The 14,830-nt window shown below is 40.0% G+C and overlaps 1 protein-coding gene across 1 annotated transcript; it reads right to left on the reverse strand.

Moving 5' to 3' along the window:
* Positions 1-372: 372 nt before the first annotated feature.
* LOC102915464 (putative sperm motility kinase W) lies at positions 373-1,467 on the reverse strand. The gene has a single exon (XM_015990782.3). It carries the CDS (start codon positions 1,465-1,467, stop codon positions 373-375), a length of 1,095 nt encoding a protein of 364 aa, XP_015846268.3.
* Positions 1,468-14,830: the final 13,363 nt, after the last annotated feature.

A 14,830-nucleotide genomic window follows, 5' to 3' on the forward strand; every position in this document is an offset into this window, starting at 1 on the left:
TGCATGAGAAATTCTCTTCTTCATCAGCTTCCACCCTCTGAGTGGCCTGGATCCCAAGAAATTAGGTTCATCCTGGGGCTGGCCACTGGGCATGTGGGTTGCCATGAATGGTTCTTCTCTGGAGAAGCCCATGTTCTGAAACTTATTAAGTGTTCCATTCTGGACTGATTCACCCGAGAAGAGATTACCATGGATACGCTGCACAGAATTCTTGTTGATTGCAATGTGTGCTGTAGCACTGATGATGACATTAGCCATCAGGACATCTCCTTTTGGGACTGTTTCATCTGCACAAGGCTTTGTTTCAGGCATGAGTATCTGTTGAGCATTTTGTAGCTTTGGCATCTCCTGCCTCTTCCTTCCACACCCTCCTCATGAAAGTGTCTCTTCACATCTCCTTGGTGGGAAGGCTGGTTCACTGGCTCTCCTCTTCAAGGGGAGAGGGAGGCGAGGAGCACCTATAGGGCTTCCATTTAACCAGGGCTTTTGATTTTGTTGTTGGCTATCCCCATAGCTCAGTTTGTATTTGAGGATATTGAAGGTAGCCATTAAATTATTTGGTTGCCTGTGTTTTAGGGATGATACAATGTCTTCACAGGTATAGCCCATGGTGCACATGGTCTCCACCACCCTAGGAAGGATTTCCTTAGTTTCAGGTGCTGCATGTTCTTTAATGTTGCCCAGCCATTGTCTTTCCTGGAGCTGACATATTGTTATCCTGTGATGGGTGGGGACCATAAGTAATTGTTTAATGATGATTTGAAAGGCTTTTGACGTGTAGGAGATAATGGGATACTTTGTGGTGGTGATGGCCTTGTACATATGTTCCCGGGTGGGTCCTGTATATGGAAATATTCCTGTGACCACTACATATAGGAGGACTCCCAAGCTCCACATATCCCCTGCCAGTCCATCATAGGGTTTCCTTGCCAAAATTTCTGGAGCCAAATAGTCCAAGGTGCCACCAAATTCCTCCAACATCTGCCCATCTGCCAGCTGTCTGGCCATACCAAAGTCACAAAGCTTGACATTGCCAGCTCTGTCAATAAGGATATTTTCCAATTTAATATCACGATGGGCAATTCGTTTTTGGTGGAGAAAATGAACTCCTGAAACGACCTGTTGGAATATTGGTCTAGCCTCATCCTCCTCTAGAAAGTATCTCTCGTGGAGGAACACTTCCAGGTCCGTTCCGGAAACATATTCCATGATCAAATAAGTTATTGTACTTGTGTCAATAACATGAAAGAAATTAACTGTGTTTCTGTGTTCCACAGATTGAAGTATCTCTACTTCAGTGTTGATGTCAGCCAGAGAATTCTTTCTCTTCTCCAGGACCTTGACAGCCACCTGTGTATGTGTAGGAAGGTGGCAGGCAAGCTTCACCTCCCCAAATCCACCAGAGCCTAGTGATGTTAAAATCCTGAAATCCTTTTCAAGGATGTTTTCTTCCAAGGGACTTGCCATGATGTTCTGCTCCGTTAGGACACTTTAACTTGTTGCCAATTGCTTGGAGAAACAACACGAGAAAAAATAGTTAATGCAATTTTTGGATAGATGTTTAGTGTTATGAATTCTGTCATGGAATGTGGGATATCCCAAACAACCTAATGATGCAGGTCAAGGACGTAGAAATACTAGAAGAACACCTCCTACAAACACTAGATGAGGAATCATAGTAACGATCAAAGATGGAAACTTTGATGTATGTGCAAAAAAAGACTGAGATATAGATATATATATATATATCTATATATTCAGATATAGAATTACTTGGTTAGCTAAGAATGCAACAAAATGAAAAACCCTGGCCCAAACTGATCAAGAGACTTAAGATACAAACTTATAGTGGGAAAAAAGAGAGGTTATGTCCTAACCAAACTATGGTCCAGAGGATTTTTCAGGGATGTTTCAAATACTAGACCCCATGAAAGTAGCAAGTATGACAGGATCTTTTAGATGTGTGTGACTATTAAAATAAGATAAAAGAAAAACACTTAAATGACTTGAGTCATAAGTAACAGGTGTGGCTGGTAACAAAAATCACTACAAATCAAGTAGAGCCCAGGCTTCTTGGATTTGCTGAATCTATCTACACTTTGGAGAAGAATGAACACTGTGCTGGGGGACTTGTCAACCTGACACAAACTAGAGTCATCACAGAGGAAGGGACCACAGTTGATGACATGTCTCCTTGAGATCCAGCTGTCTGGCATTCTTTAAACTAGTTACCAATGTGGGAGGCAATTGTCCATTGTGAGTGGTGCTATCCTTGGGCTGGTGGTCCTGGGTTTTATAAAAAGCAGGCTGAGTAATCCAGGGGTAGCATTCAAGTAAGCAGCACCCTTCCATGGCCTCTGCATTATCTTCTGTGTCAGGGAGCCTGCACTGTTTCAGTTGCTGTCTTGATATTGTTTGGAGATGAACAAAAATCATGGAATAATAAGCTGAATAAACATTTTCCTCCCCAAATTTATATTCTATGTTTATGTTTTGTTTGTTTTTTGTTTGGTCATGGACTTTTTTTATGCAAAAAAGAAGTTTAAGACAAATTAAGACAAACACAATGTTACAGAAAAGACTCATGAAAACGAAAGCTAAGGATTGTTTTCAAACTGATCTCAGTGCTGGTATTACCCTTAGCACACAATCAAAAATCTCAATGAATAAAGAAAGTACAAACAACTGTCCTTGATGAATACAGATTGGAAAAGCAAGTGAAAGTCCCTGGCCTCGATCCTCTGCTCCAAAAAAAAAAAAAAAAAGAATTAAAATTAGTAACATCATAGTGAATAAGGAGACTGTGGAGAATGGTCCACACTCAGCACCCTGATAAGTGTTCTGTTGTGTTATAAGAAAAAAGTTAAAACTAGATGTAGTTTTATGTGAGACAAAGCAGGTCCAGAAACAGAAACAGGATATATTTTGTCTTCTTTGGGTCATGAGGAAGGAGGAGAAGGATGAGCTTTTGTAAAAGTCATTGTGTCAGTCACAAAGCTGAGGTAGGGGTAATGAAATAGTGCAGGGCAATATGATCAAGGTAAAGAACAGGCATATATGGAAATGTTATGTAGTAGTAAGTCTAGGAGGTCTTTTAACAAAACTCGCTGAGCCAGATTTGGGGGTAAATGTTGAAAGATCAGAGAGGCAAAGGAATAACCCACTGCCAAGTTTTAAATCTAAGAATCATCAGCCTGAAAAGCTTTAGTTCCTGTTTCCTCATGCTTTATATACCTTTGTCTTCCCAGCTATCACTTCCTTTCTAGTGCTGGAATTAAAGGCAATGGTGCTTCCCAAGCAAATGTATGAGATCTCAAGGGCTGGGATTAAAGATATGTAATTCCCAAGTACTGGGATTAAAGGTGTGTTCCACTACTTCCTGCCTCTGTTTCTCTCCTAGAATGACTCAATCTCATGAAGTCCACGGTGGCTTTGAACTCACAGAGATCCAGACAGATCTCTGCTTCCTGAGTGCAAGGAGTAAAGGTGTGTGCCACCACTTCCTGGACTCTATTTTAATTTGGTGGCTTTTTCTCTTCTCTGATCATCAAGCAAATTTTATTAGGGGACACAATATATCACCCCATAGTATGTGTGGCATATAGTTAATAATGTTTAAATACAGTAAAATGAATAAAAATGGATATAAGAGACTTAATTTTCAAAAATGAAATAGGATAACAATTAATGAACAATGGGACAATACAGGCACAAATTAACCCTAAAACAAAAAAAAACCCAACATTATAAATATACATATCAAACAGCAAACATAAATCCCAGGAAGCAAAACCAACAAAAGAGGAAACACCTTCACTATATTGAGGTTCAATTGATTAGAGAACTGTAAATCTATCAGGACCTTTGTTACATTCTCTCTGCTGTAAAGGCATCCAACATTGACTCCAATGTACAAGCACAAGGCCCAGCTGCAGGCAGAGCACCTTAGGGACTAGTATCTAGTATTCTTCATACTGCTTTTTTTGTAATTTCACCATAAGCAACCAGCCAATCATGACTTGTCAGATTGTTTATTCTAAGCTTCTATACCATAATATAGCCCGTTGTTATTTTTACCATGGCTATGATCAAGGCCCACTTAAGATTCCATACTGGGAAGGAAGAGTTTTGTAGCAGGAATCTTAAACGTTCTTATTAATAAAATCAAACCTGAGACGAGTAATTGGGGTCCATGCTGGTAGATCAGAGAGACAGAACAAGCCACAGCTAACCTCACCTGGTCAACACCTCAGCTGGTCTTGTTTCCTCAGACTGGAAGCTTCTGTGTCCTCATCCCAATGGCTCTCAGCTGAACCCGTGCTGGAAAGCCTGAAGCTTAACCAGCCACATGCTTAACCAGACAAATGCTTCACCACCCAAAAGCTTCTAGTTTCTGGTCCTCACACCTAATATATCTTTCTACTTTCTACCACCACTCCCTGGGATTAAAGGCTGGCTTTCTGGGATTAAAGGCGTGTATCACCACGCTTGGCTATTTCCAATGTGGCCTTGAACTCACAGAGATCCAGAGGGATTTCTATCTCTGGAATGCTAGGATTAAAGGTGTGAGTGCCACCATTTTCTAGCCTTTGTATCTAGTGGTTGTCTGTTCTCTGACCCCAGATAAATTTGTTAGAGTACACAATATTTGGGGGAACACAATACCACCACAGAGTTTAGTTGCACTACAGCTTTCAACATACCTAGAATCTATGGGTCTGGGAATACCTTGTTCCTTATAGAGCTGTGTTGTTAGGTGTCTTGTGATGTTGCATTAGGAGTTCTCTATCCACCAGTGATTTACCCTTGAAAGCTTCACCTCTGTGGCTTCCACAACTTTTCAAGCCGCACTAGCTACTGGAAACCAAGTGCTCAAAAGGCCTGAGAAAAGGTTAACAAAACCACTGTGGTAGTTTGCATGAGAAATGTGACTACAATCTGGGCATTTGACCACCAGTCTTTGGCCTATTTGGGGAATATAAAATGATAGAGCCATGGAGTTCTCAATAACAACAGGGTAACTTCTGCAATCATTCAATATCTCTCTCTCTCTCTCTCTCTCTCTCTCTCTCTCTCTCTCTCTCTCTCTCTCGTGTGTATTGGAATTACTTACAGGATGCAGTCCAGCTAATCCAATGAGTGACTATGAACTGTAAGCCCCTGAATCCAGAAGAGGCTTGGTCCACAAAGATGGATCTCTTGGCTGGTCTTCAGTATATGCTGGAATCCCAAAGAAGTAGGAACGAATTCCACTGAAGGAATGATCTTGTTATCAAGGCAAGGGCAGGAGAGAAATGAGCAAAACCTGCCTTCTTCCATGTCTTTATATACTCCTCCTGCAGAAGGTGTGGCCAAAATTAAAGGTGTGTCTTCTTGTCTCAAGATCTGGATTAAAGGTGTGTGTCTTAACACCTAGAGATTCTCATTAAAGATAGGTGTTTCCCTGCTCTTGATCCAAAACAAGTCAAGCCAAATAATAATCTCTCATAGGTGTGCCCTCTATTTCTTGTTGTAGTTTATTCCAGATGTAGTCAAGTCAGCAACCAAAAATAACAATCACAGTGGTAGAAATCCATTCCTGGGATTGTCCTTGAGATTAAGGACATTTACTAGCCTAGCCTTCTCCACTAGCTCTGTCTGCTTTCTGATTTAATTTTAAGACCGGTCTCCCTCATGAACATTGATGCAAGAATACTCAGTAAAATATTGGCATACAGACTCCAAGAACACATCAAAACAATTATCTACCATGATCAAGTAAGATTCATACCAGAGATGTAAGGGTGGTTCAACACATGAAAGTCTGTCAATGAAATACTCCATATAAAGAAACTCAAAGGAAAAAACCACATGATCATCTCCCTAGATGCTGAAAAGGCATTTGACAAAATCCAACAGCCCTTCATGATAAAGGTCTTGGACAGATCAGGAATGCAAGGAACATAGCTAAATATAATAAAGGCAATTTACAGCAAGCCAACAGCCAACATTACATTAAATGTAGAGAAACTCAACGCAATTCCATTAAAATCAGGAACAAGACAAGGCTGTCCACTCTCACAATACTTCTTCCATATAGTACTTGAAGTTCTAGCCAGAGCAATAAGACAACATAAGGAGATCAAGGGGATACAAATTGGCAAAGAAGAAGTCAAGCTTTCCCTATTTTCAGATGGCATGATAGTATACATAAGTGACCCTAGAATTTGACCAAGGAGCTCATAGAGCTTGTAAACTCCTTTAGCAATGTAGCAGGCTACAAGATCAACTCAAAAAAATTAGTAGCCCTTGTGGTGGTATTCTTATTGTACTGAAAAATGATTTGATTGTATGTTAATAAATAAAGTTGCCCGGGGGTCAGAGCTATTAGAGCCATAGACTGAGTGTGGCGATGGTGGCACACGCCTTTAATCCCATAGATCTCTGTGTGTTCAGGGATACAGCCAGCATTGGAGACATATATATACCTTAAAGACCTAGGGGGCTGTACATTCAGACAGTGATGAGGCAGTCACGTGTTTGGGTTTACAACCAATGAGAAGGCAGAATGACTGGAAAAGCGATTTACAGACAGGAAATAGCTCTCTTTTCGAGAAGCTGGGACACAGAGGAGGAAGGGTGAGATTTTAGCTCTGAGCTCTGGCCTCTTGGCTTTCTCTTTTACATTGTTTCTGTGTTTCTTATTTAATAAGACGGTTGGATACATCTACATCTGCCCTCATATATACAAATGAAAACTGGTTAAGAAAGAAATCAGAGATATGTCACCATTTACAATAGCCACAAATGATATAAAATACCTTGGAGTAACTCAAACTAAACAAGTAAAGGAACTGGATGGCAAGAACTTTAAGTCCCTGAAGAAAGCAATTGAAGAAGATATCAGAAAATGGAAAGATCTCCAATGTTCATGGATAGGTAGGATTAACATAGTAAAAATCGCAATCTTACCAAAAGCAATCTACACATTCAATGCAATCCCCACTAATACCCAACACAATTCTTCACAGACCTGGAAAGAACAACACTCAACTTCATATGGAAAAACAGAAAACACAGGATAACCAAAAGAATCCTGAAGAACAAAACTACGTCTAGAGTTATCACGATCTCTGACTTCAATCACTGCTATAGAGCGACAGTAATAAAAAACAGCTTGTTACTGGCACAGACACTGATGTGAGGAACAATGAAACTGAACTGAAGATCCTGACATTAATTCTCACACCTATGAACTTATGATTCCTGACAAAGAAGCCAGAGCTATTCAATGGAAAAAATAAAGCATCTTCAACAAAAGGTACTGGTATAACTGAATGTCAACATGGAGAAGACTGAAAATAGATCCATACCTTTCACCATGCACACCACTTAAGTCCAAGTGGATCAAAGACCTCAACATGAATACAGTTACTCTGAACCTGATAGAAAACAAAGTAGGAAGTAATCTTGAATATATTGGCAAGAGAGATCACTTCCTAAACATAACCACAGTAGCACAGACACTGAGAGAAACAATTAATCAATGGGACGTATTGAAACTGAGAAGTTTTGTAGGGCAAAGGACATGGTCAACAAGACAAAATGACAACCTACAGAATGGGCAAAGATCTTCATCAACTGCACATCTGACAGAGGGCTGATATACAGAACATATAAAAAATCAAGAAATTCGACATAAAAATAATGAACAATCCAATTAAAAATGGGCTATAGAGCTAAACAAAGAATTCTCAACAGAAAAAGCTCAAATAACTGAAAGACATTTAAGGAAGTGCTCCACATCCTTAGTCATCAGGGAAATGCAAATCAAAATGACTCTGAAATACCATCTTATACCTGTCAGAATGGCCAAGATCACAAACACTGAAGTCAGCTTATGTTTGAGAGGATTGGAGCAAGGGCAACACCCCTCCACTGTTGGTGGCAATACAAACTTGTATAGCCACTTTGGAAATCAATAGGGTGCTTTCTTAGATAATTGGGAATCAAGCTATACCATTCTTGGGTATATATCAATTAATGCTCAATCATACCACATGGACACATGCTCAACTATGTCCACAGCAGCATTATTTGTAATACCCATAAACTGGAAAGTAACTAATGCCCTTCAACTGAAGAATGGATTAAAAAAAAATGTGGTACCTATACACAATGGAGTACAAACCAGCATAGAAAAACAATGACACCATGAGGTTTGCAGGCAAATGGATGGAACTAGAAAATATCATCCTGAGTGAGTTATCCCAGACTCAGAAAGACAAACATGGTATGTACTCTGTGGTGGTAATCTAATTATACTGAAATGTGATTTTGATTGTATGTTAATAAATAAAGTTGCCCGGGGGTCAGAGATATTAGAGCCATTGCAAGAGTGTGGCGGTGGTGGCACACGCCTTTAATCCCAGAAAGCCAGCCTTTAATCCCAGGGAGTGGTGGTAGAAAGCAAAAAGATATATAAGGCGTGAGGACCAGAAACTAGAAGCTTTTGGCTGGTTAAGCTTTCAGGCTTTGGAGCAACACAGTTCAGCTGAGAGCTATTGGGATGAGGACACAGAAGCTTCCAGTCTGAGGAAACAGGACCAGCTGAGGAACTGGTGAGGTGAGATAGCTGTGGCTTGTTCTGTCTCTTTAAATAGACGAACTGACAGGAAATAGAGCGCTCATTCGGGAAACTGGGACACCGCAGGCAGAAGGGTGAGATTTTGGCTCTGAGCTCTGACCTCTCGGCTTTCTCTTTTGCATTATTTCTGTGTTTCTTATTTAATAAAACGGTTGGTTACATCAATAGTACTCACTCCTAAGTGGATACTAGATGTAACGCAAAGGATAACCAGAATGCAACTCACAACTCCAGGGAGGCTACCTAAAAAAATGACTCTTAGGAAGACACACTGATCGACCAATGACAAAGAAATGGATGAGATCTACATGAGCAAACTGAGGGGCTGGGGTGGGGTGGCGTTTTATGAAGGGCTAGGGGCCGGGGAAAGAGAGCTTTGGGGAGTGGGAGGTCCCAGCAGGATCCGGATCATAGTACGAGAAAAAAGAAAGAGATACCAGGATAAATGAAGACCCCAGGGGAATAGGAAGAAGCAGAGAGCTAGAGAGGTCACCAGAAATCCACAAAGATGCCTGCTCTGTAGACTACTGGCAATGGTTGAGTGAGTGCCTGAGCTGACCTGCTCTGCCAATCTGATGGCCAAACACCCTAACTGTCATGATAGAACTTTCATCTAGTGACTAATTGAAGCAGATGCAGAGAGCCATGGCCAAGCCCCAGGTAGAGCTCCAGGAGTCCAATCAGCAAGAGAGAGGAGGGATTATGAGCAAGAGATATTGAGACCATGATTGGAAAAACCACAGGGACAAATAGTCAAACTAGTGGAAACACATGAACTGTGAACCAAGAGCTGAGGAGCCCCCATGGAAGTGGACCAGGCCCTCTGGATAAGTGAGAGAGTTGATTACCTTGAACTGTTTAGGAGGTCCCCAGGCAGTGGACCTAGGACCTGTCATTGGTGTATGAGCTGGATTTTTGGAACCTAGGGCCTATGCTGAGACACTTTGCTCAGCCTTTGTGTAGGGAGGAAGGGACTAGACCTGTCTCAATTGAAACTACAAGGCTGGGCTGACTCCTCAGGGGAGACCATATCTTGGAGGAGATGGGAAGGGGGGTGGATTTGGGGAAAAGGCTGGGGTGTAGGAGGAAGTAGGATAGGAATATCCGAGGCTGATATATAAAATTAATTATCAAATAAAAATATTTTAAAAAAAGAAAATGGTTCCTGTCATCTGTCACCAACTGCAAAATCACAATCTTAGTTTCAACTGCCTAACACATTAACTCTCTATGTTAGTGAACCATCTTTTCTTGCGAAATGGATGAATGAGGAAAACATTATATTATTAAGAGGTTCCAGATCCAGAAAGACTCATGCCATAAGTTCTTTATATCTTCTGTTCTCAGCTCCCAGTCTTCAGATGTGAATATATAACATGGAGGAACAGATATTGGAGGGCTTACTTAGAAGAACCTCATGTCTATCCTTTTATTTGAAGGTTTTGCTGGAGGGAAGAGGCTACCAAGAAATACTGATACCTAGGTTTATATTTGTTCTGGAACATTTGGCTCTAAGAAAGGGGGCATACACAGCAGGAACTGAATTCTAACTATGTGTGTGGATTAGACCATGTTGCAGGATATGCCTGGTGGAACAAGTCACAGCAAATACTGTGTGAGGGTTTTGGTTGCAGGGGAAGAGACAGGGAGTTCTACCTATATTGAGATACCTGAGTGGGGTTTGATTGAATGTAAAGATATCTTGCAGTAACTGACACCTCATTGTAATAGTGTGTACGTGTGTGTGTGTGTGTGTGTGTGTGTGTGTGTGTGTGTGTGTGTGTAGTTCTGTATCTAGCAGAACCTGACAGCTTGCCTATTATCACGTGTGGCAGTTTGAATATAATTGCCTCCTATAAACTTAGAGGGAAAGGCATTTGGAGATGTGGCTTTGTCAGAGTAGGTATGTCCTTGTTTGAGGCAGGCTTTGAGGTCCCATATATTCGTAATCCATGAAAAGTGTTTAAGTTAATTTCCAGGTGCCTGAACATAATATGTAAGATGTCAGCCTGCAGTCTTCCATGTTTCACCATGAAGACAAAAAACTAAACCTCTGAAACTGTACACCACCCAATAAAATGTTTTGCTTTATTAGTGTTTCCAGAGTCATGGCGTCTCTTCACAGCAATAGAAACCTAACTAAGAAGGAAATTGGTACCAGGGACTGGGGTATTACTGTAATAGGCCAGACCTTGTTTTTGTTTGAAGGTATATGGACTTTTCTACTGTGGATTAGAAAAGCATTTGAAAGCTTTAAGTGCTGCTTAATGGGCCATACCAGTAGGAGCATGGAAGACTGTGGAGCTTATTGTGAATTGATCCGTGAGTGACTGGATCAAGAGGTTTCAGAGGAGAGGAATATAATTATGTGGCCTAGAGACTAGTCATGTGATATTTTGATGAAGAATGTAGCTGCTTTTTGCTTTTGTCTGAAGAGTCTGCCAGAGGCTAAAATCAGAAGTTTTGGATTAATCCCTTTGTCAGAGTAAACCTCAAAAACAGCATAGTATAGACTCTGTCATGCAGTTATTAGTAGAATCTCTAATGAAGATTTATAATGAAAAAGAGTAAGCTGACAAAGGGAAAATACAAGATAGAGAATTATTAGAGGATAAAAGGAACACCAGTAAGGGGAATGGAGTTAAATTCTGTGTTTAAGGAGATAAATTAAGAAATGGAATAAAGGGAGTGGTAACCTAATGGCATGTTTTCTCCAGTTCTGTTCCCAACTTGTGAAAGAAATGAAAGAAAAGCTTAGAGTCAGGTATAGTGGTAGAGAACATTAATCCCAACTCTAGAGAGGCAGAGGCTGGTCGATCAATGAACTTTACATCAACCCTGTCTACAGAGCTAAATCCAGAGCAGGAAAGCACAGGCAGTGAAGGAAACCATGGAAAACAGAAATCAGGTTATGATTTAACTGAACAAGGGGACCAAGTTCCAAACCCAGCAAGCAGCAGAACTTGGCAGTTTTGGCTACATAGTTCTGACTTTAGAGTCAAGGGTAGAAGAAAGACATTATGCAATCTCCCTCCCCAACTAAGCAAAGCCATTAAACCCAGGCATGTGTCAGGGGTGAGTCTGAATGGAGGCATATAGAGATCATTGCCTGAAGCTGTGAATGTGAAGCCTGGAGTGCCTAGAATACCCCAAGTAGTTTGAGATCCCAGAGCTCTGGGTGGGTTACCAGCCAAGGACAGTGGCTTATTGGGAGTAGAACCAGCACAAGAGAAAGAAGTATATTGCAGTCAGCAAGGCTGAAAACAGTTGGATATCTGAAGAGCTTTTTGACATCAGACTGGGAGACAAAGAGTTTGGAGTTTGCCCAGCTGGTTTTTGATCTTCTTTGGTCTAGAATTTGCTCACTTTGTTCCCTTCCCTGTATTTTGGGCAGTAATGTGTATCCTGTGCCTTTATATGTTGAAAGCATGTGGTCTGTTTCCTGATTTTGATTTTATAGGGGATTACAGTTAAAAGATTGCATGAATCTCAGAAGAGACTTGGGACTTTGGACATGGAAAAACTGTTGAGATTGTGATAAAATGTGAGGGCTTTGGAAGGTGGACTAAATGAAATTAGCATTATGCTATTGCTATAAGATATTGGAGTCCAGGGTATGGATTGTGGTGGTTTGAGTGTAAAAAGCCTCCATAAGTTCCCAGGGAGTGGCGTTATTAGTAGGTGTGACTTTATTGGAGTAGGTGTGGCCACCTTGGAGGAATTTTGTCTCTACTGAGGTAGGCTTCAAGGTTGCATATGTGCTGAAGCCATGCCATAGGTGTGTGGCTTTATGCCTTGGTCTTCAGTTTGGTTACATTGAACAGCACATGTCATTTGGGTTTCATGCCATGATGTTTAAGTTCATGACCTACTGGTAAAGGTGGTGTCCATTTAGGAATTTTCATCAAAGTACATCAAACCAAAAACCAATACAACTCACTAAAGTAGTCAAAATGAAGATAGATGGATTGAGCCAAGTTTAGATGAGGATCACACTTCTCATCCAGTGTGTTAGACTTCCTCACCCTGCTACCAATAACAAACACACAGACACCACACCTACACAATATACAATGGCATACACACAAAAACACACACACTGAATGTCTCTTAGCAATTGGTACTTCTTACCAGACGCAGGGCTTGACATAAGGTACATCTACCCACTGAGCATCTACCTCCCCAGCTTTGACTGTGCTTTTATGAAGTAGAACATGACAAAGTGTTTATTGGTGTCTTAGAGACAAATCCAAGTCTCTGCTATGCAATGATTCTCAGCATACCCCAACTAGAAAACAAAGACCCACCAGATGAGCCACTCATTATTCTGTTCATCACAATCAATGTGGTACTTCAAGCTAATGAACACCACAGGTAAGAGGAATCTACATAAAGATGCAGTCTAGAGAGATGGATGAGGATGTACAATCATGAGTCCATGAATTCAAATCATCTGTATCTAGTTAGAAAGCTAGGCATGGCGGCAGGTGTCTGTAGCCCTAAGATTGGTGGGCAAAGAGAAAGGAATACCACAGTGACTCTTGGCCAGATAGTTTATGCATAATGGTATCTTCCAGGTTATTGAAATTTTCTTTCTCAAAAGTTAGGTGAAAAGTGATAGAAAAAAACACTGGACATCACAGATCTCTGTCTTCTTTATATGCTCAAGGATATGCCAAACCTGTATTAAAAGGCCCACATAAAAGATACATATGCTGGGGAAGAGGAAACTAATAGAATATATTTGTATGAAAACATCTATTTTTTTACTAAAAGAAAAAAGTTTCAATTCTTATAAAGAAATATTTCCAAGTTGACACATAATCATGATATGTTACATTCCATCATATTAGTGTGTTTGAGACAGATTCATCTCTGTTCTTTTACTTTCAAAATAAGATAAATTGTTTTGATAAAACATTTGTTAAATGATTACTTTGTTTTCTAAAGGGGGAAACAGGCACTCACAATAATATTATCAAAATGACAAAACAATCTGCTTTTGCTGCCTCACTAGCCCTAATGAGAAACTTCTAAAAATTAAACAATTTGAAAATTTCTATTATGTTTTATGTCCTTAATAAAATTTTAAAGATCATTATATAGTTTTGAGATTATGATAATTATATCTATTTTTCCATACCCCTAAATTTTCTCTAGGAAATAGTTCACCAAAACACTAACATGGTGCTGGATGTCCTTCAAAATATTCAAGAATGAGTGTATCAACGAGACCTGAAACATCACTGAGCATGATTCTTTCTGGGATACAACACTACCCCTAACTGGAATGTAAACTTCACATCCAAGAGTCAATTATTTTGGGCAGGATAAAGTTTAAGCACTTGTCATCAAATCAAACAGCCTGAGTTCGGTTCCCAGAACCCCATGGGACAAGGAGAAAACTGATACTGGTAAGTTGTCCTCCGACCTCCACACATATGCCCTGGCATGAGTGTACTCATACATGCGTAAGCACACAAAAATTTAAATTAAAAAAATCCCTGAAGTGTAGAAATAAAATCCTTATGCACATAATTGCATAGTCTAATGAATTTATTAGCACTGAATAAAAATTGAAAGTAAGGAAAAGGTTCAAACAAAATACATATTACATGGAAGAAAATTCCTTTCCAGTGAATCTTCTCATTAAAATTTTTCCCCAAGTGTACATTTTTGATATTTATCTATTCTCTTACAACCTGGCATATTGTACCCTATAAATTGTCTATTTTATTTTATATTTAAAAGACCTTGGCTTTAGTATGTTGATTCAAAAAATCCCTGACTAATTAAGTGCCTCTAGACCTCCCATATCTGTTTTTTGAATGATTACTATTTACTCTATTACCTGAACTCTATGGTTTAAGTGCTCTCCTAATAGTAAAGAAAGTCTGTGCACATATGTTTCCAACAAGGCCTGTGCTGTAAATGGTATGACAAGGCAAGTGTCCTGCATAGAGGATGGTGCCTGATTCATTGCCCACTCCAGTGTTGGTGGTCTATAAATTTGCAATTGCCATCACATTTGCAAAGAGTAACAAATGTCCTTTCAAACAGAAGCCATTAACGTCTAAGAAAAAGAGTATCTTTCCATAAATTTGTTTTTATTTTTAATTATGTATCCTCTTATCTGCTTTTAATAGTACTTATTTGCAGGGCTCACATGTGCTCAAAGATGCTGGAGCAGGGAAGAGACCTGCA

Source organism: Peromyscus maniculatus, chromosome 21, assembly GCF_049852395.1.
Source record: "Peromyscus maniculatus bairdii isolate BWxNUB_F1_BW_parent chromosome 21, HU_Pman_BW_mat_3.1, whole genome shotgun sequence".
In the NCBI taxonomy this organism is placed as follows: domain Eukaryota; kingdom Metazoa; phylum Chordata; class Mammalia; order Rodentia; family Cricetidae; genus Peromyscus; species Peromyscus maniculatus.